At 50.3% G+C, this 19,647-nt stretch overlaps 1 protein-coding gene across 4 annotated transcripts in view; it reads left to right on the top strand.

The window, feature by feature from the left end:
- The window catches only part of MEGF8 (multiple EGF like domains 8), a 201,476-nt gene that overhangs the window by 126,902 nt on the left and 54,927 nt on the right, over positions 1 to 19,647 (top strand). For all 4 annotated transcript variants that reach the window (XM_033914129.1, XM_033914128.1, XM_033914131.1 and 1 more), the window contains 3 exons: positions 12,901 to 13,019; positions 13,211 to 13,415; positions 13,499 to 13,670. In XM_033914129.1, coding sequence (XP_033770020.1) covers positions 12,901 to 13,019; positions 13,211 to 13,415; positions 13,499 to 13,670 — 496 coding nt within the window. The remainder of the gene's footprint in view (positions 1 to 12,900; positions 13,020 to 13,210; positions 13,416 to 13,498; positions 13,671 to 19,647) is intronic.

Here is a 19,647-nt window from a genome sequence, read left to right as displayed (position 1 = left end):
TAGATCTCAGGGCAGTTGTTCCGGTGCCCCCTCCGGAGTGGGGCACGGGCAGGTACTCCATTTACTTTGTGGTGCCCAAAAAGGAGGGGACCTTTCGGCCCATCCTCGATTTAAAAGGGGACAACAGGGCTCTCAAGATTCCCTCTTTCCGTATGGAAACTCTGCGGTCGGTCATTCTGGCGGTTCAGCCGGGGGAGTTTCTCACTTCTCTCGATCTGACGGAGGCCTACTTGCATGTTCCCATTCGGGCCTCTCATCAGCGTTTCCTGCGCTTTGCGATCTTGGGTCGGCACTTTCAGTTCTGTGCGCTTCCCTTTGGGCTGGCCACGGCTCCTCGGACGTTCACCAAGGTGATGGTGGTCGTCGCGGCAGCCTTGCGGTCGGAGGGCATCCTGGTACACCCCTACCTGGACGACTGGTTAATTCGGGCAAAGTCGTTGCAGGAAAGCTCCCGGGTTACTGCTCGGGTGGTGGAGTTTCTCCGGTCGCTGGGCTGGGTGGACAACCTTTCCAAGAGTCGGTTGGTCCCGGCTCAGCGTCTGGAGTACCTAGGGGTGCTGTTCGACACCTCCTTGGGGAGGGTCTTCCTCCCAGAGGGCCGGGTGAGCAAATTGCAATCTCAGATTCGCCTGCTTTTGGCGTCCCGGTGTCCTCGGGCGCGAGATTTCCTCCAGGTCTTGGGGTCGATGGCGGCGTCCCTGGACGTGGTGAGGTGGGCGCGGGCCCACATGCGTCCTCTCCAGTATGCTCTGCTCCGGAGGTGGTCTCCCCAGAGGCACGGGATGGATGTTCCGGTTCCCCTGCGAGGCTTGGCGCGCTGCAGTCTGCGTTGGTGGCTCCAGACCCCTCACCTTGTTCAGGGGGTGGGTCTGGATCTCCCGCAGTGGACGGTGCTCCTGACGGATGCGAGTCTCTTGGGTTGGGGGGCTCAGTGTTTGGGTCACTCGGCTCAGGGCACCTGGTCCGCGGAGGAGGCCGCCTGGTCGATCAACGTGTTGGAGACCAGAGCGGTCCGTCTGGCGCTGTTGGCTTTCCACTCCCTGTTGATGGGCAAGTCGGTCAGAGTGCTGTCGGACAATGCCACGGCGGTGGCTTATGTCAATCGTCAGGGGGGCACCAAGAGCACTCAGGTGGCGCAGGAGGCGGCTCTGCTCATGGTTTGGGCGGAATCCCATCTGCTGGACCTCTCGGCCTCTCATATAGCCGGAGTAGAAAATGTTCAGGCAGACTTCCTCAGTCGTCACTTTCTAGATCCAGGAGAGTGGTGTCTCGGCGCCGAGGCGTTTCAGTTGATAGTGCAGGCTTGGGGGCAGCCCCTGATGGACCTGATGGCCACGGGTGGCAACGCCAAAGTGCCCCGCTTCTTCAGTCGTCGCAGGGACGGTCTGGCCGAGGGTCTGGATGCTCTGGTCCAGCAGTGGCCAACGGAGGGGCTGTTGTATGTGTTCCCTCCTTGGCCGCTGGTGGGCAGAGTGCTTCTTCGCATTGTTCACCATCCGGGTTTGGTGGTGCTGGTGGCGCCGGATTGGCCTCGCCGTCCGTGGTATGCGGATCTGGTGAGGCACCTGGTAGCGGATCCTCTTCCTCTGCCTCTCTCGGACGACCTTCTGATGCAGGGTCCCATTCCCATGTTCGACCCGTCTCCCTTCTGTCTTACGGCGTGGCTCTTGAAAGGGGTCGCCTTAGCAAGAAGGGATATTCAGACAAGGTGATCTCTACACTGTTGGGGTCCCGGAGGCTTTCTACCTCTCGGGCTTATGTGCGGGTTTGGCGTCTCTTTGAGGAATGGTGTCGGGCGCGGGGAGTGACCTCTTTTCGCGCTTCTCTGCCTAACATTCTAGAGTTCTTGCAGGATGGCCTGGATAGAGGCCTGGCTTGGTCTTCTCTCCGGGTTCATCTTGCGGCCCTGTCGGCTTTTCGAGGGTTGGTGTCAGGTCAGCGTTTATCGGCTCTTCCTGATGTGATTCGGTTTTTGCGGGCGGCCAAGTTGCTTAGGCCTCCCCTACGGCCCTCGGTTCCCTCTTGGGATCTTAATCTGGTTCTCTCTGTTTTGGTGCGTCCGCCTTTCGAGCCCTTGGACGTCTGTTCTTTGAAGGACCTTACTTTGAAGGCGGTCTTTTTGGTGGCCATTACTTCTGCTAGGCGTGTTTCTGAGCTGCAGGGTTTCTCTTGTAGGGCTCCCTTCTTGGAGTTTTCTAGGGAGCGGGTCGTCTTGCGGCCTGTTCCTTCCTTTCTGCCGAAGGTTGTTTCTCCTTTTCATGTCAATCAATCGGTGGTTCTCCCGGTCTTGGGTGGTCGGGAGGGCTCTTCTGAGCAACGGCAGCTGCGCAAGTTGGATGTCGGTCGGGTCCTTCGCTCTTATGTGCAGCGGACCCAGGAATTCCGGAAGTCCGATCATCTCTTTGTCCTCCTGGCGGGTCCTCGTCGGGGAGCTGGCGCTTCTAAGGCTACTATTGCGCGCTGGATCAAGGAGACGATTGCTTCCGCTTATCTTCTGAAACAGCAGCCTGTTCCGGAGTTTCTCAAGGCTCATTCCACTCGGGGTCAGGCGGCTTCTTGGGCTGAGTCGTCGCTCGTGCCTCCAGTGGATATTTGTAAGGCTGCGGTTTGGTCTTCCTTGCATTCCTTTGTTCGTCATTATCGGGTTGATGTGCAGGCGCGTCGGGACGCGGTGTTCGGTGAGCGTGTATTGGTATCGGCCCTTCGGGGGTCCCGCCCGTGAGAGGGACTGCTTTGGTACGTCCCATTCGTAAAGTTAACCTCTACTGGTCTGGAGAGTGCTAAAGAAGGAGAAATTAGGTTCTTACCTGCTAATTTACTTTCTTTTAGCTTCTCCAGACCAGTAGAGGTCCCCACCCTGTCTGTTGTTGTTGTTGTTGGGGCTGTTGCGCGGGCAGTTTTTGGTTTTTGCTGCGGGTTCTAGTATTTTTCTAGGGCCGGGGAGAATTGAAGAACAGCGGCTGTGGCTCGGCTGGCTTAGCTGGCGAGCTGTGGGGACATTCTTCCTTCGGGAATTTCTCCTCTGCATTTTCCAACAGCATTTTGGGTATGTTATTTGTTACTCCTTTCGGAGTATTGTTTTTTCTCTCTGTTGTTTTCCAGTTCTTGGTTCTGCTTGGCTATTCGGCAGACTGAGGGAAATAGAGAGGAGGGGCTAGGATATACTGTCCCAAAGTTTTGTTTTCAGTCTCCACCTGCTGGTCATGATTAGATATATACCCATTCGTAAAGTTAACCTCTACTGGTCTGGAGAAGCTAAAAGAAAGTAAATTAGCAGGTAAGAACCTAATTTCTCCTTCCTCTTCCCTCGAGCGCCCTCCAACTACGGTGGCGACGCCGACCTTGCCGGCATCGCACCGGTCCCGCAAGCGCTCCGCCCCGATCTCGGTGAGTGCCTCGTCATCGGCCTCCTCATCGCCGGGGCGTGGAGCGGCATCTAAGGAACCGAAGAAAAAGAAAGCGGTTCCGATGCCACCCCTAGATGACCGTATCTCGGCCATCTTAAAGGTACAACTCCAGGAACAGTTACAGCAACAACTCGAGCACCTGTTGCCCACTATCCTGGCACCGCTCCTTCCGGTACCAGACCGGCCCGAGCCCCGTACCGAACCCCCGGTATCCACCCCTTCGGTACCTATCAACACCTCCATGCCGATTCTTTCGGCTGAGCAGCTTCATACCCATCCAGTGGTTCACTCCCATACCACATCGGATCCTCCTCGGCACCAAGCAGTGCGTCATTCTTCCCGGGACCGGGATCGACGCCGATCTTCCTCTCCTGGTACCGTTTCGGTGCGTTCTGGGAAATCTTTATCCAAGACCCGCCATACCGCACCTTCCACCCCGGTGTCCCGACATGCACCAGAGGTCCGGGACCCTGACTTATGGGAGGAATCCCCTCTCGGTACCGAGGAGGATCCCTCCTCATCTGATGAGGACCCGTCGGCACCCGATGCCACCTCCAAACCGGAGCAGTCCTCATTTTCTAAATTTCTGAGGGAGATGTCTGCAGCCCTGTCCCTTCCTTTAGAATCTGACTCAAAGAAGTCTCAAGCCTTCCTGGAGGCTTTAGATTTCGAACAACCTCCTAAAGAGTTCCTCAAACTTCCCGTGCATGACATCCTACGGGAGACTTTTTACAAAAACTGGGAGAATCCCCTTACGGTACCGGGGGCCCCCCGTAAACTGGACAACCTCTATCGAGTCATCCCTATCCCAGGGTTCGACAAGTCTCAATTGCCCCATGAGTCCCTTCTTGTTGAATCCACCTTGAAAAAGACTCAGGGCTCCAGTGTCTATGCCTCTACCTCTACCCCTCCTGGCAGAGAGGGTAAGACCATGGACAAGTTTGGCAAGAGGCTCTACCAGAATGCCATGCTGGCCAACAGGGCAAATAATTATTCATTCCATTTTTCATTTTACATGAAACATTTGGTTCAGCAGCTGTCCGCCCTTCAGAAATACCTCCCGGAGCGCAAGGTTCCACTGTTCCAACAGCACATCTCTGGCCTTCTTCAATTGCGCAAGTTTATGGTCCGCTCGATATACGACTCATTCGAGCTCACCTCCCGTGCCTCTGCCATGGCCGTAGCCATGCGCCGCCTGGCCTGGCTGAGAGTCTCCGACCTGGACATCAACCACCAGGATCCTCTAGCCAACGCCCCATGTCTCGGGGATGAACTTTTTGGTGAGTCACTGGATTCCACCACCCAGAAACTCTCCGCCCATGAAACCAGGTGGGACACCCTGATAAAACCAAAGAAGAAGGCTCCGCTTGCCCGTCCTTATCGACCTCAGTCTTCTTATCAGCGCAGGTTCTCAGCCAGGCCACTTAATCCGCCTCCTCAACAACCTTGGCGGCCCCGTCAACAACAGCACCATACCCAGGCTCGTTCTCAGGCCACTCAACCCTCCAAGCCTCTCCAGCCTGCTAAGCAATCCCAGCCCTTTTGACTCTTCTCTCCAGGGCATAGCCAGTCATCCACCCTCGCTACCTCTTCCACAACCAATCGGAGGTCGTCTCACCATATTCTCCAGCCGTTGGGAGGTCATCACATCGGACCAGTGGGTCCTCAACATCATCCGCCACGGCTACTCTCTCAACTTCCAGACTCTTCCATCAGACAACCCTCCCGTAGAGTCTGCTTCACACTCATCTCAAACCCCCCTCCTCCTGAGGGAGGTTCAATCCCTCCTCCTTCTCAATGCCATCGAAGAAGTACCTCTAGATCAAAGGGGTCAGGGATTCTACTCCCGCTACTTCCTGGTACCCAAAAAGACGGGAGACCTCCGTCCCATTCTCGATCTCAGGGACCTCAACAAGTGTCTGGTCAAGGAGAAGTTCAGAATGCTCTCCCTTGCCACGCTCTACCCTCTTCTTTCTCAACACGACTGGCTATGTTCCCTGGACCTCAAAGAGGCCTACACTCACATCTCCATCAATCAGAATTCTCGCCGCTACCTGCGGTTCCAGGTGCTGCACCACCACTATCAGTACAAGGTGCTACCGTTCGGCCTCGCTTCCTCACCCAGGGTCTTCACCAAGTGCCTTATAGTGGTAGCGGCCTTCCTCAGGTCTCACAACCTCCAGGTGTTCCCCTACTTGGACGATTGGTTGGTGAAAGCACCTTCATCTCAACTTGTGCTACAGGCTACTCATCACACCATCTCTCTCCTCCACCTCCTGGGGTTCGAGATCAACTACCCCAAGTCGCATCTGCTTCCCACCCAGTGACTTCAATTCATTGGAGCAGTTCTGGACACCACACTAATGAGGGCTTTTCTCCCCTCCGATCGTCAGCGGACCCTGCTCCACCTCTGTCATCAGGTGCTCATGCATCCCTCCATTCCTGCCCGACAGATGATGGTCCTCCTAGGTCACATGGCCTCGACGGTGCATGTCCTTCCTCTGGCACGTCTCCACCTTCGCACGCCTCAGTGGACTCTTGCCAACCAATGGTCACAGACTACGGATCTTCTTTCTCATCCCATCTCTGTGACATCATCTCTTCAGCAATCTCTCCAATGGTGGTTGAACTCCTCAAATCTTTCCAGGGGTCTACTTTTTCATCTACCCCCTCACTCTATGATCATCACCACGGATGCGTCCCCCTATGCGTGGGGAGCTCACCTAGGAGATCTACGCACCCAGGGACTTTGGACCCCACAGGAGCGTCGTCATCACATCAATTTCCTGGAACTCAGAGCCATGTTCTACGCCCTCAAGGCTTTCCAACATCTCCTCTGTCCTCAAGTCCTCCTCCTGTGCACAGACAATCAAGTCGCCATGTACTACATAAACAAGCAAGGCGGCACCGGATCTCGCCCCCTTTGTTTGGAGGCTCTACGCATCTGGACCTGGGCCACGGACCGCAATCTCTTTCTCAGGGCGGTCTATATCCAGGGCGAACAGAACTCCCTGGCCGACAATCTCAGCCGCATCCTTCAACCTCACGAGTGGACGTTGGACCCTCCGACTCTGCTCTCCATCTTTGCTCGATGGGGCACTCCGCAGGTGGACCTCTTTGCAGCACCTCACAATCATCAACTGCCCCTCTTCTGTTCCAGACTCTTCTCTCCTCACCGTCTGGCCCCGGATGCATTCCTGCTCGATTGGAGGGATCGGTTCCTGTATGCATTCCCTCCACTTCCTCTGATGTTGCGGACCTTGTCCAAACTCCGCAAGGACAACGCCACCATGATTCTCATCGCTCCTCGGTGGCCTCGCCAACACTGGTTCTCCCTCCTGCTCCAACTCAGCTCCAGGGAGCCCATTCCTCTTCCTGTGTTTCCTACTCTACTTACGCAGCGGCATCAGTCTCTTCTGCATCCCAATCTGTCTTCGCTCCACCTGACAGCTTGGTTTCTCTCGGGCTGACCTCTCCAGAGAATCTATCTCAGCCGGTCCGTCTCATCTTGGACGCCTCCAGGAAACCGGCCACCCTCCAATGTTACCATCAGAAATGGACCAGATTCTCCTCGTGGTGTCTCCGGCATCATCAGGAACCCACCTCCTTAGCGGTGGAAACTGTATTGGAATATTTGCTCTCGCTGTCCAATGCTGGCCTCAAAACTACCTCCATCAGAGTCCACCTCAGTGCCATCACTGCGTTTCATGAGCCTATTCTCGGAAAACCCCTCACGGCTCATCCTCTGGTTTCCAGATTTATGAGAGGGCTCTTCAATATCAAACCGCCTCTCAAGCCTCCTCCTGTCGTCTGGGACCTGAATGTGGTTCTATCAGCACTCATGAAACCTCCGTTTGAGCCTCTTGCCACAACTTCGCTCAGGCTTCTTACCTGGAAGGTGCTTTTCCTAATTGCCATCACCTCTGCCAGGAGGGTTAGCGAACTGCATGCACTGGTTGCCGACCCACCGTTCACTGTTTTTCACCATGACAAGGTTGTTCTGCGTACCCACCCTAAATTCCTTCCCAAGGTGGTCTCGGCTTTTCACCTTAACCAGTCCATTGTGCTGCCCGTCTTCTTCCCTAAGCCTCACTCGCACCCTGGAGAACAGGCGTTGCACACGCTGGACTGTAAGCGTGCCCTTGCTTACTACCTTGATCGTACCAGAGCTCACCGTACATCCCCTCAGCTATTTTTGTCTTTCGATCCCAACCGTTTAGGTCGTCCTGTCTCCAAACGGACACTTTCAAATTGGCTTGCTGCCTGTATTGCATTCTGCTATGCTCGGGCCGGTCTCTCACTGGAAGGTGCTGTCACGGCCCACAGAGTCCGAGCTATGGCTGCTTCTGTAGCTTTCCTCCGTTCCATGCCCATCGAGGAAATCTGCAAGGCTGCCACTTGGTCCTCAGTTCACACGTTCACTACTCACTACTGTCTGGATGCCTTTTCCAGACGGGATGGTCACTTCGGCCAATCGGTGTTACAGAATTTATTTTCATGATGGCCAACCATCCCCCCTCCCTCTTTGTTAGCTTGGAGGTCACCCATGTGTTAAGAATATGCTGCCTGCTTGTCCTGGGATAAAGCACAGTTACTTACCGTAACAGGTGTTATCCAGGGACAGCAGGCAGATATTCTTACGTCCCACCCACCTCCCCGGGTTGGCTTCTTAGCTGGCTTATCCTAACTGGGGACCACGCACTCCTCCGTCGGGCGGGAAGGCACTCGCGCACGCGCGGTGCGGCCAACTAGAAACTTCTAGTTAAAAAGGTCCGTACCGAGGGCTCCGTCGGTGACGTCACCCATGTGTTAAGAATATCTGCCTGCTGTCCCTGGATAACACCTGTTACGGTAAGTAACTGTGCTCTATCTGAATTCAAGAGGGCCTGGGATAGGTACGTGGGATCTCTCAGAGAGAGAAAGAGATAATGGTTACTGTGGATGGGCAGACTAGATGGGCCATTTGGCTTTTATCTGCTGTCATGTTTCTATGTAAGCTCCTTTTTGTGTGAACTCATTGTATCTGAGTTCGAATAAAACTAAGGTACTTGTGATAAATGTTCTTCTTAGACAGCAAGATCAGTTAGTCACACAAGTGTGACACCGAAAATGCAGTCACTGTCTTGTAGCTCAGAAACTAAATTTGTATATAACTTAAGGTTCAACTCTTGGGGGAAGTAAGAGAGATTGTATGGCTGCTGTATCCTGCAGTCTCCGTGGCTAGCAGGATGGATCAGCCACAAAAGTGGGAATTTCCAAGCTTAGGGCTACTGCCAGTTAACTCAAGAGGTATTTGACTCTTGTAAATATTAAGCTTTCACACTTCAAATAGCAGCAACCCCTGGATATAAGTTCTGTAAGAGTTGTGAATTCATACAAAAAGGTTTTGTGGCACATGACCAAATTTCCTGTCCCTTTTGGTTGTATGATTTAGGCAGTAGCAGGTAAACAAGAAAATACTCCATAAAACCAGCAAGTTGAAAACAAATTTTCACACACTGTGTAAGTGAACTGTGGAATCCATTTGTAATCATGGTGATTAACATAACGATTCAAAATGAGGTTTGGACAAGTTCCTGAAATATTAACTAGGACGACATGGGAAACCCAATGCTTATCTCTTGAAATGAGCTATAGGAAATTAGCATCTGCTATATACAGTGAGCTGGACTGGCCACTGTTGAAGACCAGATGCTGGGTTTGATGAATTTTTGTTTGACTTGGCATGCTTTTCTTATGTTCTTATTTTTTTGTCTTATTATCATCAAGATAAGTGGTGAGCCTGTATTTTATTATACTGGTGAAATAACATCTTGCATCTCATTAGAGCAGGGTTGGGCAACCACATAAGAATAGCCTTACTGGGTCAGACCAATGGTCCATCAAGCGCAGTAGCCCATTCTCATGGTGGCCAATCCAGGTCATTATTACCTTACCAAAACCCAAAGAGTAGCAACATTCCATGCTACCGATCCAGGGCAAGCAGTGGCTTTCCCCTTGTCTTTCTTAATAACAGACTATGGGCTTTTCATCCAGGAAATTGTCCAAACCCTTCTTAAAACCAGCCACGCTATCCGCACTTACCACACTTCTGGCAATGCATGCCAGAGCTGAACTAAGCTAAGTGAAAAAATATTTCCTCCTGTTGGTTTTAAAAGTATTTCCCTGTAACTTCGAGTGTCCACTAGTCCTTATAATTTTTGATGAAGTGAAACATCAACCCACTTGTACCCGTTCTGTTCAACTCAGGGTTTTGTAGACCTCAATCATATCTCACCTCAGCCATCTCTTTTCCAAGAGAATCCTAATCTTTTTAGTCTTTTCTCATACGAGAGAAGTTCCATTCCCTTTATTATCTTAGTCACTCTTTGAATGTTTTCTAGTGCCACTATATCTTTCTTGAGATAAAGGAGATCAGAATTGAACGCAATATTCCAGGTGAGGTTGCACCATGGAGCGATACAGAGGCATTATAACATTCTTAGTCTTGTTAACCACCCCCTGTTTGCTTTTTTGGCCGCTGTTGCACATTGGTTGGAAGGATTCATCGTATTGTCTACAATGACACCCAGATCCTTTTCTTGGGCGCTAACCCTCAAGGTGGACCCTAGCATCCGGTAACTGTGATTTGGGTTATTCTTCCAAAAATGTATCACTTTGCATTTGTCCACATTAAATTTCTTCTGCCACTTGGGACACCCAGTCATCCAATTTCATAAGGTCTGCTTGCAATTTTTCACAATCTGCATGCATTTTAACAACTTTGAAGAGTTTAGTGTCATCTGCAAATTTAATCACCTCACTCGTAGTTCCAGTTTCCATATCATTTAAAAATAAGTTAAATAGCACCGGTGCCAGTACAGATCTCTGTGGCACTCCACTGTTTACTTTAACCCTACCCTCTGTTTTCTATTCAATAACCAGTTCCTAATCCACAACCCCATGACTATTTATTTTTCTCAGGAGCCTCTCATGAGGAATTATGACAAAAGCTTTCTGAAAATCAAGATACATTACATCAACCAGCTCACCTTTATCCATATTCCACTATTTTGCCCAGCACTGAAGTCAGGCTTACTGGTCCGTAATTTCCTGGATTTCTCCTGGAACCATTTTTTAAAATCGGTATAACATTGGTCACCCTGCAATCTTCAGGTACTAAAGATGATTTTAGCAACAGGTTACAGCTCACTTAACAGCAGGTCAGCAATTTCCTGTTTTTCTTTAGTACCCTGGGATGTATATCATCCGGTCCAGATGATTTATCACTTTTTAACTTGTCAATTTGGCTTAGTACATCTTCCAGATTCACCAAGATTTCCTTCAGTTCCTCCACCTCATCACCCTTGAAAACCATTTCTAGTTCAGGTAGATACCTTGCATCTTCTTCTGTAAAGACCGAAGCAAAGAATTAATTCACTCTCTCCACTATGGCCTTATCCTCACTGAAGCGCTACTTTTGTTCCTTGATCATCCCACAGATTCCCTCTCAGGTTTTCTGCTTTTATGTACCTAAAAAAAGTTTTTTATGAGTCTTTGCCTCTTTGGCAAGTTTCTCTTCATATTCTTTCTTAGCTTTCTTTATCAATGCTTTGCATCTAACTTGCCAGTGCTTGTGTCTCTCCTTATTTTCTTCATTTGGATCCTTTTTCCATTCTTTAAAGGATGGGGTTTTTTTTTTTTTTCTCTTTAATAGTCTTTCACTTCACTTTTTAGCCATGCCGGCTCTCGTTTCCTCTTCTTTCTACCTTTGTTAATACGTGGAATACATCTGGTCTGAGCTGCCACAACGGTAGGTTTATTTTTTTTTTTTATTTCTTTATTCTTTTTCAAACTTACATCAAGTGCACAAAAAGAACAACATGAAATACTAGCATATAACACTTGAACATCATACGTTATATTCTTAATATGTAAATTAATTAAAAACCCTCCCCCCTCCCATCTTTCTATACAATCATTAAAACGATCATATTCCTTCAAAATTTCAATTTCGCTACATCTTATCTTCCAATCCCCTCACCCCCCTATGTATATTATCAAAGAAAAATGATTCCTATTCACTACAAAATTCAACCATCGGTCTCCATATCTTTAAAAATTTTTTATAACTTCCTTTCTGTATTGCAATTGCTCTTTCCATCTTGTAAATATGACACAGGGAATTCCACCAAAACATATAATTGAGATTACTATAATTTTTCCAGTTGTTAGTAATATGTTGCATAGCAACACCCATCATTATCATCAAAAGCTTATTGTTATGTGCTGATAATTGACTTTTTTTCCTCAGACATACCGAACAGAACAGTATCATATGATATTTCCACATGATTTTCCAATAAGCAATTTATTTGAGACCAAATTGAATTCCAAAAATTCCTAATGCAGGGGCAATAAAAAATTAGATGATCCAATGTCCCCACTTCTAGATTACAGTGCCAGCATCTATTAGATTTAGAGCTATCCAACTTTTGTAAACGAACTGGGGTCCAAAAAGCTCTATGTAATAAAAAGAACCAAGTTTGTCTCATAGATGCTGACACTGTACATCTCATTCTCCAAGAACACAATGGTAGTTTTAAATAACATCTGTGCCTGGTTTACAGTCCTAACCTTTGCAACTGATCCTTTTAGCTTCTTTTAATCATTTTCCTCATTTTATCATAGTCGCCCTTTTGAAAATTAAACGCCTCTACAGTAGATTTCTTTTGCAATGCCAATTTAGGTATCAGCTCAAATTTGATCATGTTATGATCAGTTTCCCAGCGGACTCAATACAGTTAACGCCTGTACTATGCCTTCCATTTCACTAAGGATGAAATCTAAAATAGCTCTCCCTTTTGTCAGTTCCTGGACCAGTTGATCCAAGAAGCAGTCATTTATGACATCTAGGAATTTACCTCCCTAGCACTCCCACGGTCATTGAGGTCCACATCCCAGTCAGGTTTTCAAGATTTCCATAATAAAACTGCATGAGATGTGTTTGCATACAGAGGAGGCAGTATATACAAATCAATCTCATGCATATTCATTGTAGAAATCTTGAAAAACTGAAGGGGGAGTGTCCATCAAGGACCATGGATGCCCACCTCTGCCTTAGAGTGTGCATGCAATGTACAAACCGTGTCTGTATTGCAATGTGACATGAACCAGATGGAAGAAGGAAGTGGAAATCCAGGATACGGCAAGAAGAAGTTAGTATTTGGGAAGCAGATAAGGGAGCAGGAAGGAAAAGGCAATAGAAGAGTTATTGGAGTAGCCTAGTGGTAAGGGTAGCAGTCTGAAAACGTGCTGTTTCCACTGATGTGACCTTGGAAATTTGCTGTACCTGATTTTAAAACTTATTTTGAGCTCTGATTTGGAAAAAGGAGTAATTTAATGTAAAATTCAAGCAATGGGGGCAAAGGCAAGACAGGAGGAGACTAAAGAAGGGTATTCAGCAGTGTCCTGCTTGAAAAGCCTCACTCTGATGCATTGTAACCTTCTACAGGACACAGCTAGCCGCTTTCTACATCGGCTGGGCCACACTATGGTTGAGGGACCTGATCTCACACTCTGGATGTTTGGAGGGATGTCACTGCGAGAAGGAATTTTAGGAAGTGTCTACAGGTAAGGGGGTGTGCTGGGAGGCTGGGAGGTTACAGGAACTTGTAAATGTATAACAGATTTTGGGATGCATGTTGTAAATGAGAATGGTGCAGGAGATTATGGGATATGTAGTACAGATGAGGGGTGCCGCAGGAATTCATGTGTAACTTAGATTGCATTTTCCTGTCTCCCTCACTCCTATTTCTTCTCAGATATACCATTTCAGAGCGCCGTTGGACAGAGATATTGGCTGGCACTGAAGATGGGAGCCCTGGACCCAGCCCTCGATATTTCCATGCTGTTGCCTACAATCCCTCACGGAATGCCATATTTTTGCTGGGAGGGCAGACGAACATCGGGGTGCTGAGTGACTTCTGGATCTTGAACCTGACAACTCTGGAGTGGAGACAGGAACTGGTGACTCCCTTCTTTAACATTATGCTTTCTCCTCATTAAAAAGTAAACTGCAGCTTAAAACTAATCCCTTTTTCTTCCCACAGGCTCCCCTTCTCCCTACAGTAGCAGGTCACACACTGACGCAACGCCATGGCTCCTCTTTGCTTCTGATTGGTGGATACTCCCCTGACAATGGGTTTAACAACAAATTACTTGAATACAATATAGAGGCAGAGACCTGGAAGGTTGGGCACCAAATGGGCACACCACCCACAGGTAAGAGGGCATCTTCAGCTATGCTGTGGATAAAAGATTAGGGAAACGTAATAAATCAGCCGAAAAGGACTGCTTAACCATCCAATCTGCCCATTTGTGCCTTTGTCCTGTGCTGTCACAGATCTTAGATGGTCTGTGACCTTCTTCCCTTTGCCACTAAAGTCCTTCGTGTCCGTCTCATGCATGTTTGAATTTCTAACAATCTGGTCTCCTATAAACTCCACTGGAAGTCTGTTGCTGATGTCCCTTCTGAGCCTCTTTTCAATTTCATATAATCAAAATGAGTAATCCTACCCCTAAGGAACCAGTCTGGTCCTTGAACTTTTCATCTTGTGTTTGTACTATATCTGTGTTTGTCTTTAATATCTTGAGTTCTTCTATGTATTACCTTCAGTGTAGACTTTTCGCTGTTTTCTTGGCCTTTCTTTGAATTGCCTCTCTATTTCTTAATATTCTTTTCTAGTTTTGGTCTCTAGGACTTAGACCTGTACAGAAAGAGAATTAGTTCACTTTTTCTGCAAATGATACTTCTATGCACCCAAGTATATTATTGGCTTTCCTGTCTACTTTGTCACACAGACTGGATACTTTGGGGTTATCAAAAGATAACCTCCAGGCTCTTCCTTGTTTGATGTCTGCTGGTTTCTTAATGCTAAAAGATTTGACCATTGGATGTCTGCATTTCAAATGCATAATCTTTTATATTAAAGCATAATTGCTATACCTTGGACCATTTTTTTCCCAGTTTTTAAAGCTATCTTTCATGTTTTGTGCCCCTTCTGATGCATTGTCTATTATAAACTTTCCTATCATTGACAAACAGGCAGGCTGCCCTTTTCTATAACCTTACCTTAGTATTACCTATAAAAGACATTGAATAGCTCGAGCCTAGCACTAATCCTGTGGCACACAACTGGCCACTTTTCCTTCTCAGGAGTGTGAACCCTATTGACTACCACTGAGTCCTGCTGCTCCACCAGCTTCTCACCTAGTTTTTCATTTTGCTTTAAGCTCCTACACTTATAACATGCTCACCAGGGTTTTATGTGAAGCAGTATCTGGAAACTTTGCTGAAATTTAGATAGGTACCTGGTGAGCTACTCTAGCAGGATTTCCTCCTTGTTGCCTTGGATCCTGTAATCCACTGATCTCAAGATATCACAATGTTCTGTCCTTTACCATGGACAAGCAGGAATATAATCGGCCACACATTGGTGACAGCACCACAATGGCACTAGACTGGATAGGTCTCTCAGAGCACGGAAAACCTAGAAGACTGTGTGTCTGTTGCTCTTCTTTCACAGTCCATTTTCTCCATTCAGCAACAGGTTGGGCAGACTGGATGGACCATTCGGGTCTTTATCTGCTGTTAGCTACTATGTTACTATGAGATGTCAGTGGAGACATCTCACCAGCGTTTTTACCTGAGTTCCCGTGCGTACTGTGTTAAATGTTCAAGACAGACTCTTGATAAAGGCACAGAAGCTGAAACACTGCCAGGGTCGAGTCTATGAGCCCTTGTGGCTCATTTATCAATAAAGTGACTTTTGAATCATATACCCGTGGCAGTTCACTAGACATCCTCACGACTCCATTGTTGTGTCAGAATTTTGGCTGCCATCTTCCCTCGGAGGATTTCAGATTTGTCATCCAATGTATTCGTTTATTAAAACTGGGCTACTGTAATTCACTTTACCTAGAACTTCCTCAGACTAGTAAAAGACCTCTACCTACAAATTGTACAAAATGCAGCTGCTTGTCTGTTGATGGGAACTTCTCTTCAGCATACAAGTCTGGTCTTAAAAGCAATAAAATTCTTTCATTGATACATGAGGCTTTATTCTTTACTCTTTATTGTCTACTATTCTGAAAATATACAAGCCAGCTAGACCAGATGATGTGCATTTTCAATTGCCAGCCCAAAAGAATGGAACCAGATTCCAGTTCACCTTGGCCCCTCGTGGAGAGTGTCATTTAGAGAATCTAACTTCATGGTGATCTGGTGGTGTTAGTGGTGCTGGAGTGGCCGCTGAGACTGTGGCACGGCAACTTAGTGTGTCTGAAGATAGATGGTTCTCTCTGTCTACCGATGTTGGAGACTCTGCTGGTTTAAGAGCTAGTAGGGCTAATGGCTTGGCCCTTGAGAGGGCATGCTTAGTTAAGGGGGGAGGGTTTCAGTAGAATGGTAGGCTAGGAAATGCTCTATTCTTTAGCACTCTCCAGACCAGTAGAGGTTAACTTTACGAATGGGTATATATCTAATCATGACCAGCAGGTGGAGACTGAAAACAAAACTTTGGGACAGTATATCCTAGCCCCTCCTCTCTATTTCCCTCAGTCTTCTTTCAGTCTCCAGCAGGTGTGAGTGATCTGTGCCCATCTCCCTTGGTAGGGCTGTTGGAATTTGTTTAGGGGTTTATTGTCCCTGTTTTTGGCCGGACGGAGCTTGGTCGGGCCCTGTTTGGGGGTTCGTCCGACCTCGGGGGTGTCAAACCCGGCGGGTCACGAGCGGGGTCCCTCCCCCCACTTCCTCCACCTCCCCACATTTTTTTAGAGGAGCCTCAGCAGTAAGCCTTGCCCCCTAAGTCAAGCAAGGCATATTGCTTCGAGAGCCTGTGGAGTCTGTTCTGTAAAAAAAAAAAAAAAAAATCCTGAGGTAGTGCTGGTCTGAAGGGTTATTTCCCTTTAAGAAAACTGTATTTTACTGTATTTTTTCATGTAACCGGCACTTTTTTATAGCTAGGTCGCGTATGGAGCAATTGTGCCCTTCTCCGGGGGAGTAGGACACATTTGAGTCCAGCCGCGAGGCACTCGCGGCCGGCCTGATCTCGGCGGTTTGGGTCGGTGAGGTGGTGGAGCTCCGTCGGCAGCGGCTGCAGGCGCCCAGAGCTCCCCGCCGATGGTGCCTCGCGAGTCGGCAGGGAACGGTGGGGAAGCCCGGTCTTCTCCGTCCGCCCACGGAGGGATTCCCCAAACCGCCGACGGTCGGGTTTTAGAGGATTCCCTCTCAGCTGATTTTTTGACAGCTGATGCCGGCTTGCCTGCTTTAGCGGCTGAGACTATTCAGGTTTCTCAGCCGCTTCAGGCTATGGAGGGAGCTTTTTTGGCGGGAAAACCGCCATCTTCTCTGTCTGGCCCCTCCATTTTGTCTTCCACCTCAGGTGACCTTCCCCCTGTTTTGACTATGCAGGGGCAAGGTTCTGCTGGGTCCCCTGCTGTGGCAGGGAGTCCCTTGGGACCCTCGGGGGGTTTTTTCTCCTGAATTTTTCTTTTCTTTATGCAGAGCCTATTTTCAGGCGGCTGGGGGTCCCGGTTGCGCCCAGGGGGTTTCGGGGGGTGGGTTTTCCTCCGCGCTCCCTGCGGCTTTGCCTCTCTCGTCTGGCGTGACGTCCCCTCCGCCGCCTCCCTTGTCCAAGCGTCCGCGGGTGTCGTGGGACGAGAATTTGTGGTCGGAGGAACGGGTCGGTCTGGAGGAGGACCTGGACCCTTCTGAGGAGTTCCAGGACTCTCTGGAGGGGACGGAAGCTGGCGGCGGGTTGTCGGATTTCCCGTTCTCCAGTGACGAGGCGTCCGTGGTGCGCCTTTTTCAGAAAGATGAGCTGCCTGACCTTATTCAGCAGGTTTCTTCGGTTTTGCGTTTTGAGGACGCGCCGCCGGAGACTCCGCGTGTGGGGGACCCCCTGTTACGGGGGATCCGTTCCGTTTCCCGCTCTTTTCCTATGCATCAGGATATTCGGGATATTATTCTGGAGCAGTGGAAAACGCCGGAGACGCCGTTTCGGCTGGCGCGCAGCATGGCTCGCCTGTATCCCATTCCTGAAGGGGATCGGGCTACGTTAGCTTCGCCAGTCGTGGATGCGGTGGTCTCGGCAATTTCCAAGCGGCATACCGTGCCTGTTGAGGGCGGTTCTGCCTTGCGGGACTCTGAGGAGCGCAAATTGGAGAGCATCCTTAAGCAAAATTTTCAGGTCTCTGCCTTTGGGGTCCAGGCGGCTATTTGTGGGGGACTGGTCGCTCGCGCCGTGTTTCGGTGGGCGGAGCGGGTCTTGGATCGAGAGTCTGACGACTGGTCTCTGGTGGATCAGGAGGTAGCGAAGATTGAGATGGCGGCCTCATTCCTCTCAGATGCTCTATAGGACTTGGTGCGGATCTCGGCTAAGTCTATGGCTTTTGGCGTGGCCGCAAGGCGTGTGTTGTGGCTGCGCGCTTGGGCGGCGGATGCTGCGTCCAAAGCTAAGCTTACTAAATTTCCCTTTCGGGGGTCGTTTTTGTTTGGAGAGGACTTGGATAAGTTGATTCAGACTCTGTCGGACTCGAAAGTTCCCCGTCTGCCGGAGGACCGTGCCCGCCCGGCGTCTCGGGGGGGTGCGGCCCGGGGGCGTTTGCGGGATTTTCGCAAGTATCGCCCTGGGCGTGGGGCTGCTTCTTTCCAGTCTCCGGGGTTTTCCCGGGGTCGGTTCTTCCAGCGCATGCAGCCCTTTCGGGGGGCCCATCGGGGGGCAGGGAATCCCTCCGCCGGTTCCCCCGCTTCCCGTCCTGCACAATGACGCCTTGCCGGCGCCCCCTTTGGTTCCGGTGGGGGCTCGGCTGCGCGAATTTTTCCCCAAATGGGCCGAGATCACGTCCGATCAGTGGGTCCTGGAGGTGGTGCGGGACGGTTATGCCCTGGAGTTCGCCCGCTCTCTGCCGGATTTTTTTCCTCGCTTCTCCATGTCAGACTCCGGGGAAGACGCAGGCTTTTCGCCAGACCCTTCAGCGCTTGCTAGATCTCAGGGCAGTTGTTCCGGTGCCCTCTCCAGAGTGGGGCACGGGCAGGTACTCCATTTACTTTGTGGTGCCCAAGAAGGAGGGGACTTTTCGGCCCATCCTCGATTTGAAAGGGGTCAACAGGGCTCTCAAGATTCCCTCTTTCCGTATGGAAACTCTGCGGTCGGTCATTCTGGCGGTTCAGCCGGGGGAGTTTCTCACTTCTCTCGATCTGACGGAGGCCTACTTGCATGTTCCCATTCGGGCCTCTCATCAGCGTTTCCTGCGCTTTGCGATCTTGGGTCGGCACTATCAATTCTGTGCGCTTCCCTTTGGGCTGGCCACGGCTCCTCGGACGTTCACCAAGGTGATGGTGGTCGTCGCGGCAGCCTTGCGGTCGGAGGGCATCCTGGTACACCCCTACCTGGACGACTGGTTAATTCGGGCAAAGTCGTTGCAGGAAAGCTCCCGGGTTACTGCTCGGGTGGTGGAGTTTCTCCGGTCGCTGGGCTGGGTGGTCAACCTTTCCAAGAGTCGGTTGGTCCCGGCTCAGCGTCTGGAGTACCTAGGGGTGCTGTTCGACACCTCCTTGGGGAAGGTCTTCCTCCCAGAGGGCCGGGTGAGCAAATTGCAATCTCAGATTCGCCTGCTTTTGGCGTCCCGGTGTCCTTGGGCGCGAGATTTCCTCCAGGTCTTGGGGTCGATGGCGGCGTCCCTGGACGTGGTGAGGTGGGCGCGGGCCCACATGCGTCCTCTCCAGTATGCTCTGCTCCGGAGGTGGTCTCCCCAGAGGCACGGGATGGATGTTCCGGTTCCCCTGCGAGGCTTGGCGCGCTGCAGTCTGCGTTGGTGGCTCCAGACCCCTCACCTGGTTCAGGGGGTGGGTCTGGATCTCCCGCAGTGGACGGTGCTCCTGACGGATGCGAGTCTCCTGGGTTGGGGGGCTCAGTGTTTGGGTCACTCAGCTCAGGGCACCTGGTCCGCGGAGGAGGCCGCCTGGTCGATCAACGTGTTGGAGACCAGAGCGGTCCGTCTGGCGCTGTTGGCTTTCCACTCCCTGTTGCTGGGCAAGTCGGTCAGAGTGCTGTCGGACTATGCCACGGCGGTGGCTTATGTCAATCGTCAGGGGGGCACCAAGAGCACTCAGGTGGCGCAGGAGGCGGCTCTGCTCATGGTTTGGGCGGAGTCCCATCTGCTGGACCTCTCGGCCTCTCATATAGCCGGAGTAGAA

Source organism: Geotrypetes seraphini, chromosome 11, assembly GCF_902459505.1.
Source record: "Geotrypetes seraphini chromosome 11, aGeoSer1.1, whole genome shotgun sequence".
Lineage (NCBI taxonomy): Eukaryota > Metazoa > Chordata > Amphibia > Gymnophiona > Dermophiidae > Geotrypetes > Geotrypetes seraphini.
This window is presented reverse-complemented; position numbering and strand designations above follow the sequence as displayed.